The sequence below is a fragment of the Pristiophorus japonicus genome, chromosome 11 (assembly GCF_044704955.1).
Source record: "Pristiophorus japonicus isolate sPriJap1 chromosome 11, sPriJap1.hap1, whole genome shotgun sequence".
Lineage (NCBI taxonomy): Eukaryota > Metazoa > Chordata > Chondrichthyes > Pristiophoridae > Pristiophorus > Pristiophorus japonicus.
Genome location: NC_091987.1, coordinates 144,728,140 through 144,743,510, shown reverse-complemented (window position 1 = coordinate 144,743,510; position 15,371 = coordinate 144,728,140). Strand labels below are relative to the sequence as shown.

Below are 15,371 nucleotides of genomic sequence, written 5' to 3'. Positions count from 1 at the left end.
GCCTCTGAATGTGCACAGACGCAGGTGTCATCCGCATACTGCAGCTCAATGACAGTGGTTGGGGTGATCTTGGACCTGGTCTGGAGGCGGCGTTGGTTAAACAGCTTCCCACTGGTTCTATAGTTTAGTTCCACTCCAGCGGGGAGCTTGCTGATTGTGAGGTGGAGCATGGCGGCGAGGAAGATTGAGAAGAGGGTTGGAGCGATAACACAGCCCTGTTTGACCCCAATCCGGACGTGGATTGGGTCTGTAATTGATCTGTTGGTAAGGATCACAGCCTACATGTCATCGTGAAGCAGACGAAGGATGTTGACAAACTTTTGGGGGCATCCGAAACGGAGGAGGACACTCCATAGACCCTCACAGTTGACAGTGTCAAAGGCCTTTGTAAGATCGAAAAAGGCCATGTATTCACTAAGGAGGATACAAACAACCTTCGGATATAAAAGGGATCAGGGGGTCTAGTAAGAAGGAGGAACGGAGGGAAATCCTTATTAGTCAGGAAATTGTGTTGGGGAAATTGAGGGGATTGAAGGCCGATCAATCCCCAAGGCCTGATGGACTGCATCCCAGAGTACTTAAGGAGGTAGCCTTGGAAATAGCAGATGCATTGACAGTCATTTTCCAACATTCCATAGACTCTGATCAGTTCCTATGGAGTGGAGGGTAGCCAATGTAACCCCACTTTTTAAGAAAAGGAGGGAGAGAGAAAACAGTGAATTATAGACCGGTCAGCCTGACATCGGCAGTGGGTAAAATGATGGAATCAATTATTAAGGATGTCATAGCTGCGCATTTGGAAAGAGGTGACATGATAAATCCATGCTGACTTGGACCTGTGAAAGGGAAATCATGCTTGACCAATCTTCTGGAATTTTTTGAGGATGTTTCCAGTAGAGTGGACAAGGGAGAACCAGTTGATGTGGTGTATTTGGACTTTCAGGAGGCTTTCGACAAGGTCCCACACAAGAGATTAATGTGCAAAGTTAAAGCACATGGGATTGGGGGTAGTGCGCTGACATGGATTGAGAACTGGTTGGCAGACAGGAAGCAAAGAATAGGAGTAAATGGGTACTTTTCAGAATGGCAGGCAGTGACTAGTGGGGTACCGCAAGGTTCTGTGCTGGGGCCTCAGCTGTTTACATTATACATTAATGATTTAGACGAGGGGATTAAATGTAGTATCTCCAAATTTGCGGATGACACTAAGTTGGGTGGCAGTGTGAGCTGCAAGGAGGATGCTATGAGGCTGCAGAGTGACTTGTATAGGTTAGGCGAGTGGGCAAATGCATGGCAGATGAAGTATAATGTGGATAAATGTGAGGTTATCCACTTTGGTGGTAAAAAGAGAGACAGATTATCTGAATGGTGTCAGATTAGGAAAAGGGGAGGTGCAACGAGACCTGGGTGTCATGGTACATCAGTCATTGAAGATTGGCATGCAGGTACAGCAGGCGGTTAAGAAAGCAAATGGCATGTTGGCCTTCATAGCGAGGGGATTTGAGTACAGGAGCAGGGAAGTGTTACTACAGTTGTACAAGGCCTTGGTGAGGCCACACCTGGGGTATTGTGTACAGTTTTGATCTCCTAACTTGAGGAAGAACATTCTTGCTATTGAGAGAGTGCAGCGATGGTTCACCAGACTAATTCCCGGGATGGCGGGACTGACCTATCAAGAAAGACTGGATCAACTGGGCTTGTATTCACTGGAGTTCAGAAGAATGAGAGGGGATCTCATAGAAACATTTAAAATTCGGACAGGTTAGATGCAGGAAGAATGTTCCCAATGTTGGGGAAGTCCAGAACCAGGGGTCACAGTCTAAGGATAAGGGGTAAGCCATTTAGGACCGAGATGAGGAGAAACTTCTTCACCCAGAGAGTGGTGAACCTGTGGAATTCTCTACCACAGAAAGTTGTTGAGGCCAATTCACTAAATATATTCAAAAAGGAGTTAGATGTAGTCCTTACTACTAGAGGGATGAAGGGATATGGCGAGAAAGCAGGAATGGGGTACTGAAGTTGCATGTTTAGCCATGAACTCATTGAATGGTGATGCAGGCACGAAGGGCCGAATGGCCTAATCCTGCACCTAGTTTCTATAAGGCTGGTGCTGCTCCCTGCATTATTCCTGCAACTGGCCGCTGCAAAGATCAGGTCTGTTGTGCTCCGTAGGGGACAAAATCCGATTGTGATTCCGGGAGGAGCTCCTCGGCCACAGGGAGAAGACGATTGAGGAGAACTCGAGCGACAACTTTCCCAGTGGCTGAAAGCAGGGAGATTCCCCTGTAGTTGCCGCAGTCGGTCTTGTACCCCTTTTTAAAAATCACTGCATCTCGGAGATCCTCCCGGCATGTTTTCCTCCCTCCAGATGAGATCATGTATCTGCGGCAACAGCGCCTCTCCACCATATTTTAGCGCCTCAGCAGGGATTCCATCTGCACCCATAGGTTTGTTATTCTTAAGCTATTTTATGGCTTTGCCAACCTTGTGCAAAGTTGGAGTTTCACTGAGTTGGTGGTGGGTCGCATGTTGTGGGATGGAGTTGAGATCACTCGAGTCAAAGACAGAGTCTTGATTGAGGAGGTCTTCAAAGTGCTCCTTCCAACGGGCCCTGACAGCCTCGGTGTCCTTGATGAATGTTTCCCCATTCTTGGCCAGGAGTGGGGTGGGGCCTTGGGAGTTTGGACTGCAGTGAAGAATCCTCGCATATCGTGGCTGTCGGCCAGTTGTTGTATCTCCTGTGCTTTCGTCATCCACTACCTGTTCTTTAGGTCCTGAGTTTTTTGTTGGACCTGAGACTTGAGCCATCTGTAATGTTGTTTTGCAGCTCCCGAGTTGGGCTGTTGCTTGAGGCTCAGAAATGCTTTGCGTTTACGATCTATTAGTTCTTCGATCTCCTGATCAGGACTGGTTTGATGAAAATGATGTTTTCTGGTTGAGTGACCAAGTGTCTCTTCACAGGCACTGGTTATGGAGGCCTGGAGGGCAGACCAAGCACTATGGGGATTCAGCATCTCAGGGTCATCAAGGCACGCCAGATTAGCTGTGAGGCGCTGGTTGTATAGGGCTCTCTTAGCTGGGTCTTTAAGTGCCCCGGCATTAACTTTTTTGCGGAACTACTTCTGCTGTCCCCTCTGCTTTGGGGCAATGTTAATGTCGATGATGGATCGGATTAGGTGGTGGTCCGTCCAGCAGTCGTCAGCTCCCATCATGGCGCGGGTGATGCGCACATCCTTGCGATCCCTGGCTCGGACGATGACATAGTCGAGCAGGTGCCAGTGTTTGGAGCGAGAGTGTTGCCACGATGCCTTGTATTTGTCCCTCTGGCAGAACAGGGTGTTGGTGATGAGGAGTTCATGCTCTCGACATTTTGTCAGGAGTAGGGTACCGCTGGAATTGGCTTTCCCTACCCCCTCTCTGCCAATCACGCCTCCCCAGAGGGCTGTGTCTTTGCCAACCCCGGCATTAAAATCACCCAGGAGGATCAAATTGTCGCCCGTGGGGACACGGGACAAGGCTGTCTCGAGGTTGGAATAAAAACCCTCTTTAGCCTCATCCGTTGCATCGAGTGTGGGGGCGTACGCACTGATGACTGTGGCACATTGGTTCCGAGATAGGGTGATACGGAGAGTCATGAGGCGTTCGTTGACCCCACAGGGGGAGTCTTTGAGGCAGTCGACCAGCTCATTCTTGACGACAAAGCCGACTCCATGAAGGCGGCGTTCTGCCTCTGGTTTCCCTTTCCAGAAGGCGGCATAACCTCCACCATGTTCCTTCAACTGGCCTTCCCCTGCCCGCCGGGTCTCGCTTAGGGCGGCGATGTCAACGTCAAAACGTCTGAGTTCCCGGGCAACTATGGCAGTGCGCCGTTCCGGCCTGTTGCTGTTGGGATTGTCCATGAGGGTCCTGACATTCCAGGTCTCGAACTTCACCCTGACGGAGTGGAAGATGCCTGTGCGCGAGTTCTTTTAACGTGGAGTGGACATTGCACACCGGCAACCACACGGGCTTAGCTAAACAAGGTCTTGGTCCAGTGGCAAGGGGGTTCAAGACAACTGGAGTCCAGGCACAGCTCGATAAGCCTAACTGCCTTCGGCGAAGTGTTGGCCGCAAGCTCTGCTCCGGGTAGCGCCATTGATGGTAGATGGCCCGCGGCTAGGTTGGGGGGGCAAGCATTAGGAAGGTGACTTCCGAAGTTATTTTAAAAGATTAAAAGTTGATAAAAGTTCCCAATTTATTTCAAAAGTTTCTAAGAGTTGTTAAAAAAAAAATCTACGGTGTAAATCAATAATAGATTATAAAAGTTTCCCCAATTTAAAAAGTTTCTAAGAGTTGTTAAAAGATGTAAGTTAATAATAGATGTTTAAAAGTATTTCGGTTGAGAGTCTAAAATGTAAGTTTTAAAAGTTCTCCCAGATTGTTTAAAAGTTAGCTTAAAGTTAAAAAATTAATTAAAAGTTGGTTGGAGTATGAGACGATACCACGCCTCGGTCCCTCCAGCCGGTTCGACGCTGGCCTCAGAGACCCTTTGGCGGATTGAACGCCGGCCTTGGAGTCTATTCGGCCGGCCCCACGTCCGAGTCCCTTTGGCAGGTCGTACTCAAGTTTTGTTCCCTGCCTCCAGAGGCAATACAGCAAATGCAAGTGGCCAGCTTGCCGCTTGTTTCATTGGGGCCCCGTGCCGGCTGCTTCTGTACCTGGCCGAAGGGGCCCCGTTCCGGCCGCGTCTGTCCACGGCCGAAGGGACTCTGTACTGGCCCGGACCAGCTGCTGGGGTTGGGCCGCATCTCTGGTCGGTGTCCCCCTGGGGGTGGGGGAGCGGGCCGGCTTGGGTGCTGGTGTCGGTGGTCTGGGTATGGCTGGTGTCCCTGGAGCTCTGCTTGGCTGGAGCCCCCGCTCTCCCCAGAGTTTTACTGCGAGCAATGGTAATGGCAAGTGCCTGGATAGCGAGTGTGCCTCAGTATCACACACGGGGACGTGGGCAGTTTCCAGTGCATTCACCCACTGAGCCGGTCACTAGGTGGTATTGGACTGAGCTCTCCTGGCACCGGCACCAATTGTGGTGAGTGAGGAAAGTTGCTGAGAGTTGCAAGCAAAGATCAACAATACATTCAAAGACCTTGGAGAGGAAAGGGAGGTTAGAGATGGGGAGGCAGTTATTTGAGGGGGTGATGACAGTGGTTTTGAAAGGGGACACTGCTTGAGGAGAGGGAAGCATGAGGAAATCACAAAGCGAAATTGAAGGATCAGGAGCCAAATGAGAAAGAAATTGAGGGAGCAGGAGGTGGGTCGCAGGGAGAGTCGAGCTTAAAAGGGTCTGGAAGGAGATGGCGGAGAAACTGGAGTGAGACTAGGGTTCAGGGATATGGTGGGAATGGGAGGGGAGGGGTCAGTTTAAGTTTGTGAGCAGCAGGAAGAGGTCAAACAGCAGAGGCGGCCAGCTGGATAGTCTCAATCTTGGAGAGAAAGAAACTCACAACCTCCTCACACCCTGCTCTTGAATTATCATCTGCATCATAATTCCGTCCTGTCCATTTACATTGATCTTTAACTTAAGAAAAGGATTTGTGATCCATTATCTGACAGCTGCGTGTTATCAGCAGAACAACAAAGGAGAAGGTTAAAGACATTTTATCACACAGCTTGTTAGTTATTAGAATGTCTGCTTTATGCGCTTACCCACCTTCAAACTAAAGAGAAGTAAGCCAAGAGTGCTCAAAGCTCACGTCTGTTGATATCCCTGGTGTAATGTATGCCCCTGTGAGAATGCTCACAGGTTTGTAGAGCTATTGATTTGGGAGTGGCTTAGCAAGTCACGTGATGTTCACGAGACTCAATAAACCTCCAGCCAGTTGGGTTCGGGGGATCCACGATAAGACAGGTGAATGAATAAAGCAGCCCACACTGCGATATGTGTGCACACTCGGTCCGTTCAGCAGAGCTGGTCTCCAGTCGTCTTGGATAATCCTTGCCACTGGACCAAGACCTAGCTCGGTCAAGCCCGTGTGGTGGCTGGTGTGCAACGGCCACCACACGTTAAAAGAATCCTCGCACAGGCATCTTCCACCCTTCAACATGTAGTTCAGGTCCTTCATTCGAAACATCTGTGAACTCATCCTTTTTTGGCGTGGAAGCAAGTCATCCTCGTTTCGAGGGACCGCCTATGATGATGATGATGATGATGATGAATTTGTAATGTGTAGTGTGATTGTTAAACCTTTTGCTAATAAACCAATTAGTTCTTAATAGTAATGTGTTGCTATGAATTCTTAAGCAAAGAACCCATGAAGCAAATACATTACAGCTGGAAGTATACAGTTGGAATTACAACGCTTGGGTTCAGGAAGCCTATAGATGGGACCCACCCTATCGGTTAACCATCATATGGAGTGGCCCCCTATTGGGTGGGACCTGGATGCAAGCATAGCATTGCTCTCCGATCCAAGGAATAATGGAAGCAGCCCTACAGTTAAAACAAACTTTCTACTATCCGAAGAAATCATCAAACAGGAAACATTCGGTGCCCCAAATGATCTCGAGACGATTGCTCTTGGCAGAATGCAGCTGCAATCGTCATTCTCATCTCTGGAGGAAACCACTAGGGCAAGAAATGCAAATGTTAAGCACAGACAGAGAGTGGCTTCAAATAATCTGAGGGTCATTCCCAGAAGATACAGTTTAAGGAATTTGCGGTACCTGGTATCCTGTGGAATACGGTTCAGCTAATTTTCGCAGCTCCGAGATTCTCTGTTCAAGCTGGCTTGGTGGCACCTCCTCAAATCGATAAATTTTAGCCGGGGTTGTATAAAGTGACAACTGCAAAACAAGGATTGAAAAAGATTACTGTCTGTGCTGACCATATAAAGGTTACCCACATGGAATCCATAAACTGGCAACTAATTCTATTTAACAGCATCACATTTGGAAATTACACCCTATAACCCAGTATCAATCCAAATCTAATTCCACTGCCCCACACTCTCCCCATGGCCCTGTATCAATCTCAAACTAATCCGACTGCCCCACACTCTCCTCACAGCCCTGTATCAATCTCAAACTAATCCGACTGCCCCACACTCTCCTCACAGCCCTGTATCAATCCCAAACTAATCCCACTGCCCCACTCTCTCCCCACAGCCCTGTATCAATCCCAAACTAATCCCACTGCCCCACTCTCTCTCCCCATGGCCCTGTATCAATCCCAAACTAATCCCACTACCCCACTCTCTCCCCACAGCCCTGAATAAATCCCAAACTAAGCTCACTGTCCTGCTTTCTCCCCATATCTTGGTAACAATACAATACAATACAAATCTTACCAACTCACTTTCTCCCTATAGCTCTGTATCAATTCAATACTAATCTCACGACATGTATTTTTACCCTCACAGCCACCCACCCCACCTGAGTGTTGTGTGGAACAAGGAATGGGTTGGAGTAATGCTGCATCCAGCACTCCCCGTGCCATTCTCCGTGATTTCTTAGTGATGCCGCGCCTTGGAAATCAGCAGGATAGGAATCCAACGGACACTGATACAGTGAAATAAATACTAATTACACAATGAAGTACAGACTTAAGTTAAACACATTCTCTGTGGGATTCCTTCCACTTTGCAAACGGAATTCCAATGTAACATTACGCTGTCTATCATTTCAGTCGGTTTGTTGATGTAGTCCTACATGGGCAAATTGCAATCATGGTTGGAAGGTAGCTTTGCGAGCAAGATAGCTGACATCGCAATCTATTTTTTGAAAAATTATTAGCCGCTTTCCCATAATTCGGAGGGGAGTGATTGCCATCTTAGCTCTCCGCGTGCTGCTGGTTCCCTCTTGGTTGGCTCTACTGATTGTCTGTTTATCTCTCTCTCTCTCTCTCTCACATTCTCCACTGTTCCATCTGTCTCTCGTGTGGGAGTTGGTGGATGGTGGGGTAAATGGCAGTGGGGGGAGCTGCAGTGCATTGGGAGGGGTAGAATTTCAGCCAGGGCTAGGAGGCAGCGGAGAGGGAGAGGGGAAATGGGAAGGGGCATGAAGGCAGTAGTGCCTGGGATGGGACACAAGAAGGGTGCTGGGGAGGGGGGGGGGCAAGAAATCCGGGCAGTGTTGCAGGCCAGTAAGTCACGGGCACACCATGAGCCGCAGATAGCCGGAGAGTGGAGGGATCTGGACCATTCTCCAGTGACACCTCGGAGGTGCCGGCTGGGGTTGGATGTGGCTCGGAGGTGGGGATGCGGTGAGAAGGAGAAGGAAAGGTTTGGGGATGAGGAGGCACGTGTGCTCAGTGTAGGATATGATAGGAGAGAAAGGGCAGAATTCAGAACATGAGGCAATAGTTGGGAAAACAGGAGGACGAAGGGCCAGAACAAATAGCTGCTTGGGGTCGGAGGAGGGTCCCAGGACTGGTTGGTTCACCTCCCAGCCTCAGATTTGGGAAAGACCCTCTTGTGTAAAGGGGCTTCCCCTACAAGGTGGGTGTCATTCTGGGAGTTCCCACCCTTTACTCCAGCTGTTGACAGAATACCCTCTTAATGGATGTTGTAATGTATGCCCCTGTGAGTATGCTCACAGGTTTGTAGAGCTATTGAAGGCGTCAGGACCGCCATGCGGGGGCTGCCTGTCTTTTACCAGGAACTCATCAGGATCTTGAGCAGAGTCTCCACCAAGCGCAGCTCTCCCCCGTCTGGAGAGGTGGCTGTCCTTCGGGAGCCGCTGCTCAGGAATCCGTACCTCTACGACCGCAGTTTTAGGTGGCAGGCGGACAAGAGGGCAAGGTGACCAGGGCCAGGGACCTGCTCGATGGCGGAGGAGTGGGCTGGATGGCGCCAGACGCACTGGCACGGCTCCTAAATTGGGCTGACGTCCGCCGCGCGGCCGATGCCATCAAGTCGCTAAAAACAGCACTGGGCCCTGACTCTGTTAGGTGTGTCGAGGAGGCTCAAGCACGTGGGGAGATCCCGTCCGAACTGACCCCCGTCCGGACGGAATTCCTCATCGGCGCCAAGCCCCGAAACCTCCCTCGGGAGCCGGCGCCTCACAACTTGAGCCGCCTCGGGGAAATCCCCTCCGTGCCTTTCAGTTCTGCGCGGAGGGGTTTCCTGTATGGGCTGCTCTTGCACACTCTCAACCTTGTCATCCTCGTCTGCCGTCCAGACACGCCATGGCGCACCATCTTGCCATCCGGAGGTCCCCGATGGAGTGCACTCTATGCAGGAGTCCTCCCACTATTTATCGGGGACTTGGCCTGGAGGGTGGTGCACGGAGCAGTCCCGTGCAATAAATTTTTAAGCCGGTTCACAGGCTCCCAGGCCGCCTGCAATTTCTGCGGTCTGGAAGAGTCCGTGTTCCATGTTTTTATGGAGTGTGCGAGGTTGCAGCCCCCGTTTCATTATTTAAAGGGGCTGCTCCTCAATTTCTGGTTGCACTTCAGTCCCACACTCCTGATCTTTGGGCACCCCGAGCGGAGGGGAGCGGGTAGGTCCGTGGGCCGCCTCGTAGGACTGCTCCTGGGCACGGCCAAGGGTGCCATCAGCCGGTCCAGGCAGCGGGCGATCGAGGGCGTCATTCAGCCCGACTGCCTGCCTCTCTTCCGCAGTTACATCCGAGCCAGGGTGTCCGTGGAGATGGAATTCCTTCTCAACTCGGTTTTAAATTGGCTCCCCTGTATTTTGAGGCTGTGCACCCGAGTTCTAGTCTCCCCGACCAGTGGAAACAACCTCTCTGCCTCTATCTTGTCTATCCCTTTCATTATTTTAAATGTTTCTATAAGATCACCCCTCATCCTTCTGAACTCCAACGAGTAAAGACCCAGTCTACTCAATCTATCATCATAAGGTAACCCTCTCATCTCCGGAATCAGCCTCGTGAATCGTCTCTGTACCCCCTCCAAAGCTAGTATATCCTTCCTTAAGTAAGGTGACCAAAACTGCACGCAGTACTCCAGGTGCGGCCTCACCAATACCCTGTACAGTTGCAGCAGGACCTCCCTGCTTTTGTACTCCATCCCTCTCGCAATGAAGACCAATATTCCATTCGCCTTCCTGATTACCTGCTGCTCCTGCAAACTAACTTTTTGGGATTCATGCACAAGGACTCCCAGGTCCCTCTACACCGCAGCATGTTGTAATTTCTCCCCATTCAAATAATATTTCCTTTTACTGTTTTTTTCCCCCAAGGTGGATGACCTCACATTTCCCGACATTGTATTCCATCTGCCAAACCTTAGCCCATTCGCTTAACCTATCTAAATCTCTTTGCAGCCTCTCTGTGTCCTCTACACAACCCGCTTTCCCACTCATCTTTGTGTCATCTGCAAATTTTGTTACACTACACTCTGTCCCCTCTTCCACATCATCTATGTATATTGTAAACAGTTGTGGTCCCAGCACCGATCCCTGTGGCACACCACTAACCACCGATTTCCAACCCGAAAAGGACCCATTTATCCTGACTCTTTGCTTTCTGTTAGCTAGCCAATTCTCTATCCATGCTAATACATTTCCTCTGACTCCACGTACCTTTATCTTCTGCAGCAACCTTTTGTGTGGCACCTTATCGAATGCCTTTTGGAAATATAAATACACCACATCCATCGGTACATCTCTATCCACCATGCTCGTTATATCCTCAAAGAATTCCAGTAAATTAGTTAAACATGATTTCCCTTTCATGAATCCATGTCGCGTCTGCTTGATTGCACTATTCCGATCTAGATGTCCCGCTATTTCTTCCTTAATGATAGCTTCAAGCATTTTCCCCACTACAGATGTTAAACTAACCGGCCTATAGTTACTTGCATTTTGTCTGCCCCCTTTTTTAAACAGAGGCGTTACATTAGCTGCTTTCCAATCTGCTGGTACCTCCCCAGAGTCCAGAGAATTTTGGTAGACTATAACGAATGCATCTGCTATAACTTCTGCCATCTCTTTTAATACCCTGGGATGCATTTCATCAGGACCAGGGGACTTGGCTACCTTGAGTCCCATTAGCCTGTCCAGCACTACCCCGCTAGTGATAGTGATTATCTCAAGGTCCTCCCTTCCCACATTCCCGTGACCAGCAATTTTTGGCATGGTTTTTGTGTCTTCCACTATGAAGACCGAAGCAAAATAATTGTTTAAGGTCTCAGCCATTTCCACATTTCCCATTATTAAATCCCCCTTCTCATCTTCTAAGGGACCAACATTTACTTTTGTCACTCTTTTCCTTTTTATACATCGGTAAAAACTTTTACTATCTGTTTTTATGTTTTGCACAAGTTTACTTTCGTAATCTATCTTTCCTTTCTTTATTGCTTTCTTAGTCATTCTTTGCTGTCGTTTAAAATTTTCCCAATTTGCAAGTTTCCCACTAACCTTGGCCACCTTATACGCATTGGTTTTTAATTTGATACTCTCCTTTATTTCCTTGGTTATCCACGGCTGGTTATCCCTTCTCTTTCACTGGAATATATTTTTGTTGAGCACTATGAAAGAGCTCCTTAAAAGTCCTCCACTGTTCCTCAATTGTGCCACCGTTTAGTCTGTGTTTCCAGTCTACTTTAGCCAACTCTGCCCTCATCCCACTGTAGTCCCCTTTGTTTAAGCATAGCACGCTCGTTTCTGACACAACTTCCTCACCCTCAATCTGTATTACAAATTCAACCATACTGTGATCACTCATTCCGAGAGGATCTTTTACTAGGAGATCGTTTATTTTTCCTGTCTCATTACACAGGACCAGATCTAAGATAGCTTGCTCCATTGTAGGCTCTGTAACATACTGTTCTAAGAAACAATCCCGTATGCATTCTATGAATTCCTCCTCAAGGCTACCCCGTGCAATTTGATTTGACCAATCGATATGTCGGTTAAAATCCCCCATGATTACTGCCGTTCCTTTTTCACATGCCTCCATTATTCCCTTGATTATTGCCCGCCCCACCTAGACCAAACCCACTCGATCAAACCCACTACCCTCATCGACCCTGCTGGTTATCGCCTCAAAAAATTCAATCAAGTTAGTCAGACATGACTTTCCCTTAACAAATCCATGCTGACTGTCCTCGATTAATCCATATCATTCTAAATGAAGATTGATGAATGAAATCATGCTTGACAAATCTTCTGGAATTTTTTGAGGATGTTTCCAGTAGAGTGGACAAGGGAGAACCAGTTGATGTGGTATATTTGGACTTTCAGAAGGCTTTCGACAAGGTCCCACACAAGAGATTAATGTGCAAAGTTAAAGCACATGGGATTGGGGGTAGTGTGCTGACATGGATTGAGAACTGGTTGTCAGACAGGAAGCAAAGAGTAGGAGTAAATGGGGACTTTTCAGAATGGCAGGCAGTGACTAGTGGGGTACCGCAAGATTCTGTGCTGGGGCCTCAGCTGTTTACACTGTACATTAATGATTTAGACGAGGGGATTAAATGTAGTATCTCCAAATTTGCGGATGACACTAAGTTGGGTGGCAGTGTGAGCTGCGAGGAGGATGCTATGAGGCTGCAGAGCGACTTGGATATGTTAGGTGAGTGGGCAAATGCATGGCAGATGAAGTATAATGTGGATAAATGAGAGATTATCCACTTTGGTGGTAAAAACAGAGAGACAGACTATTATCTGAATGGTGACAGATTAGGAAAAGGGGAGGTGCAACGAGACCTGGGTGTCATGGTACATCAATCATTGAAGGTTGGCATGCAGGTACAGCAGGCAGTTAAGAAAGCAAATGGCATGTTGGCCTTCATAGCGAGGGGATTTGAGTACAGGGACAGGGAGGTGTTGCTACAGTTGTACAAGGCCTTGGTGAGGCCACACCTTGAGTATTGTGTACAGTTCTGGTCTCCTAACTTGAGGAAGAACATTCTTGCTATTGAGGGAGTGCAGCGAAGGTTCACCAGACTGATTCCCGGGATGGCGGGACTGACCCATCAAGAAAGACTGGATCAACTGGGCTTGTATTCACTGGAGTTCAGAAGAATGAGAGGGGACCTCATAGAAACGTTTAAAATTATGATGGGTTTAGATAGGTTAGATGCAGGAAGAATGTTCCCAATGTTGGGGAAGTCCAGAACCAGGGGTCACAGTCTAAGGATAAGGGGTAAGCCATTTAGGACCGAGATGAGGAGAAACTTCTTCACCCAGAGAGTGGTGAACCTGTGGAATTCTCTACCACAGAAAGTTGTTGAGGCCAATTCACTAAATATATTCAAAAAGGAGTTTGATGAAGTCCTTACTACTCGGGGGATCAAGGGGTATGGCGAGAAAGCAGGAATGGGGTACTGAAGTTGCATGTTCAGCCATGAACTCATTGAATGGCGGTGCAGGCTAGAAGGGCTGAATGGCCTACTCCTGCACCTATTTTCTATGTTTCTATGTTTATCCCGATAGTCAAATTCCAGTTTTTGTTCTATAAGCGTACATGTCCAAAAAGATAAAGATCCCGTTTCCTGACTCTGTTGGATGAGGAGACAATCGACCAGCGGCTCAGCCACAACACAAACACATTACCTGTTCAACCTTGAGAAGCCCTTTCTGTTGTTTCTCACTCTGTGCAAACACTGAAACCGGGGACAGGCTTGTGCCCAGTGTTGTCAGTCCAACAACCTGAAAAGAAGTGTACAGTAATTATGACACAGATATGCTAGAATATTATGTAATCTCTCCTTAACCTTTCACTAACCACGGTCAGGCTTTAGCGCCAGTCACTGCTCCAGGTGCAGGTTATGCAGGTTTTGCTGTAAGATACGCGGCGGTTTAAACTTTTTGTAGTGCTCCAGTGACTGTGACCAGGCCAACATTCCCAGCATTGAAGCACTGACCACACTCGATCAGCTCCGCTGTGCAGGCCACATAGTTCGCATGCCAGACATGAGACTCCCAAAGCAAGCACTCTACTCGGAACTCCTTCACGGCAAACGAGTCAAAAGTGGGCAGAGGAAATGTTACAAGGACATCCTCAAAGCCTCCCTGATAAACTGCAACATCCCCACTGACACCTGAGAGTCTCTGGCCAAAGACTGCCCTAAGTGGAGGAAGTGCATCCGGGAGGGCGCTGAGCACCTCGAGTCTCATCGCCGAGAGCATGCAGAAATAAAGCGCAGGCAGCGGAAGGAGTGTGCGGCAAACCTGTCCCACCCACCCCTTCCCTGAACGGCTATCTGTCCCACCTGTGACAGGGACTGTGGTTCTTGTATTGGACTGTTCAGTCACCTAAGGACTCACTTTAAGAGTGGAAGCAAGTCTTCCTCAATTCCGAGGGACTGCCCAGGATGATGAAGATTAATTGGCAATTCTCTGCTTTGCCAGAGGAGTAAGTGTAATAAAAAACATATAGATGATCTACACACCAGCAGGACTCCCCTCTCTACCTCCAACAATAATTTCTTCTTTGAGCTTATCTCTCCCAGATTCCCACACTGCTTTTGCACTTGATCAAAGCATGACTGAGTTAGAAGTCATGGATATTATGTAAGGCTTTGTTGAGCCCAAAGGGCATGGATTTACCGTGAACAACTGAGAGTGGTACGGCACCAACCAATTCCTTTTTGGATTTTTATCTTTGGCCAGGCTGATATCAGCGGACAATGGTCAAGGAACAAAGCCAGCTCCTTCCCAAGCTGTATGACCTTGTACCACACCACGCTACGCAATTAACCATTTACATTTCACTCCACATAACAAGTAGAATTATCTGTACGGAAATGATGTCGCTCGTCCTCACTGTGTGCTGTATATGTAACATACCTGACTTACCATGTTGCTGTATAATATACACACAGGGTATCTATATTTCATTTACCATGTACCTCACTCACCATACTATATCTATATATTGACATATCGCACTCACCATACTGTTTTCTGTTGGTGTCCTCCGGACGGAATGTCCTGCATTGCAGCGCATTATGGGATAAAATCTACGACGGCCCCGGAGGGACACTGCTGGAAAAAGTCAAAATCGCGGATTGGTGCTGGAGTGGGAGAGAGTGAGAGAGAGAGATAGAGGGGAAAGAGTGAGAGAGAGAGATAGGGGTGACAGAGTGACAGAGAGAGAGAGAGGTGACAGAGAGTGAGAGATAGAGGGGGCAGAGTGAGAGAGAGAGAGAGAGAGATAGAGGGGACAAAGTGAGAGAGAGAGAGAGGGGACAGAGTGGGAGAGAGTGAGAGATAGAGAGAGAGAGCGGACAGAGTGGGAGAGAGAGAGAGAGTGATACAGAGGACAGAGCGGGAGAGAGATAGAGGGGACAGAGTGGGAGAGAGATAAAGAGAGAGATAGATATATAGAGGGGACAGAGTGGGAGAAAGTGAGAGAGATATATATACAGGGGACAAAGTGGGAGAGAGAGAGAGAGATATATAGAGGGGACAGAGTGGGAGAGAGTGAGAGAG

At 48.4% G+C, this 15,371-nt stretch overlaps 1 protein-coding gene across 4 annotated transcripts in view; it reads right to left on the bottom strand.

The window, feature by feature from the left end:
• Positions 1 to 14,923, bottom strand: part of LOC139276313 (MICOS complex subunit MIC26-like) — a 62,682-nt gene extending 47,759 nt beyond the window's left edge. For 2 of the 4 annotated variants that reach the window (XM_070894113.1, XM_070894117.1), the window contains exons 1-3: positions 14,833 to 14,923; positions 13,491 to 13,586; positions 6,697 to 6,816 (exon numbers count right to left, since the gene is read on the bottom strand). In XM_070894113.1, the coding sequence (XP_070750214.1) occupies positions 6,697 to 6,816; positions 13,491 to 13,586; positions 14,833 to 14,886 (270 nt within the window). In that variant the 5' untranslated portion in view covers positions 14,887 to 14,923. The other 2 variants (XM_070894116.1, XM_070894114.1) reach the window with 2 other exon arrangements.
• Between the last annotated feature and the right edge of the window lie 448 nt (positions 14,924 to 15,371).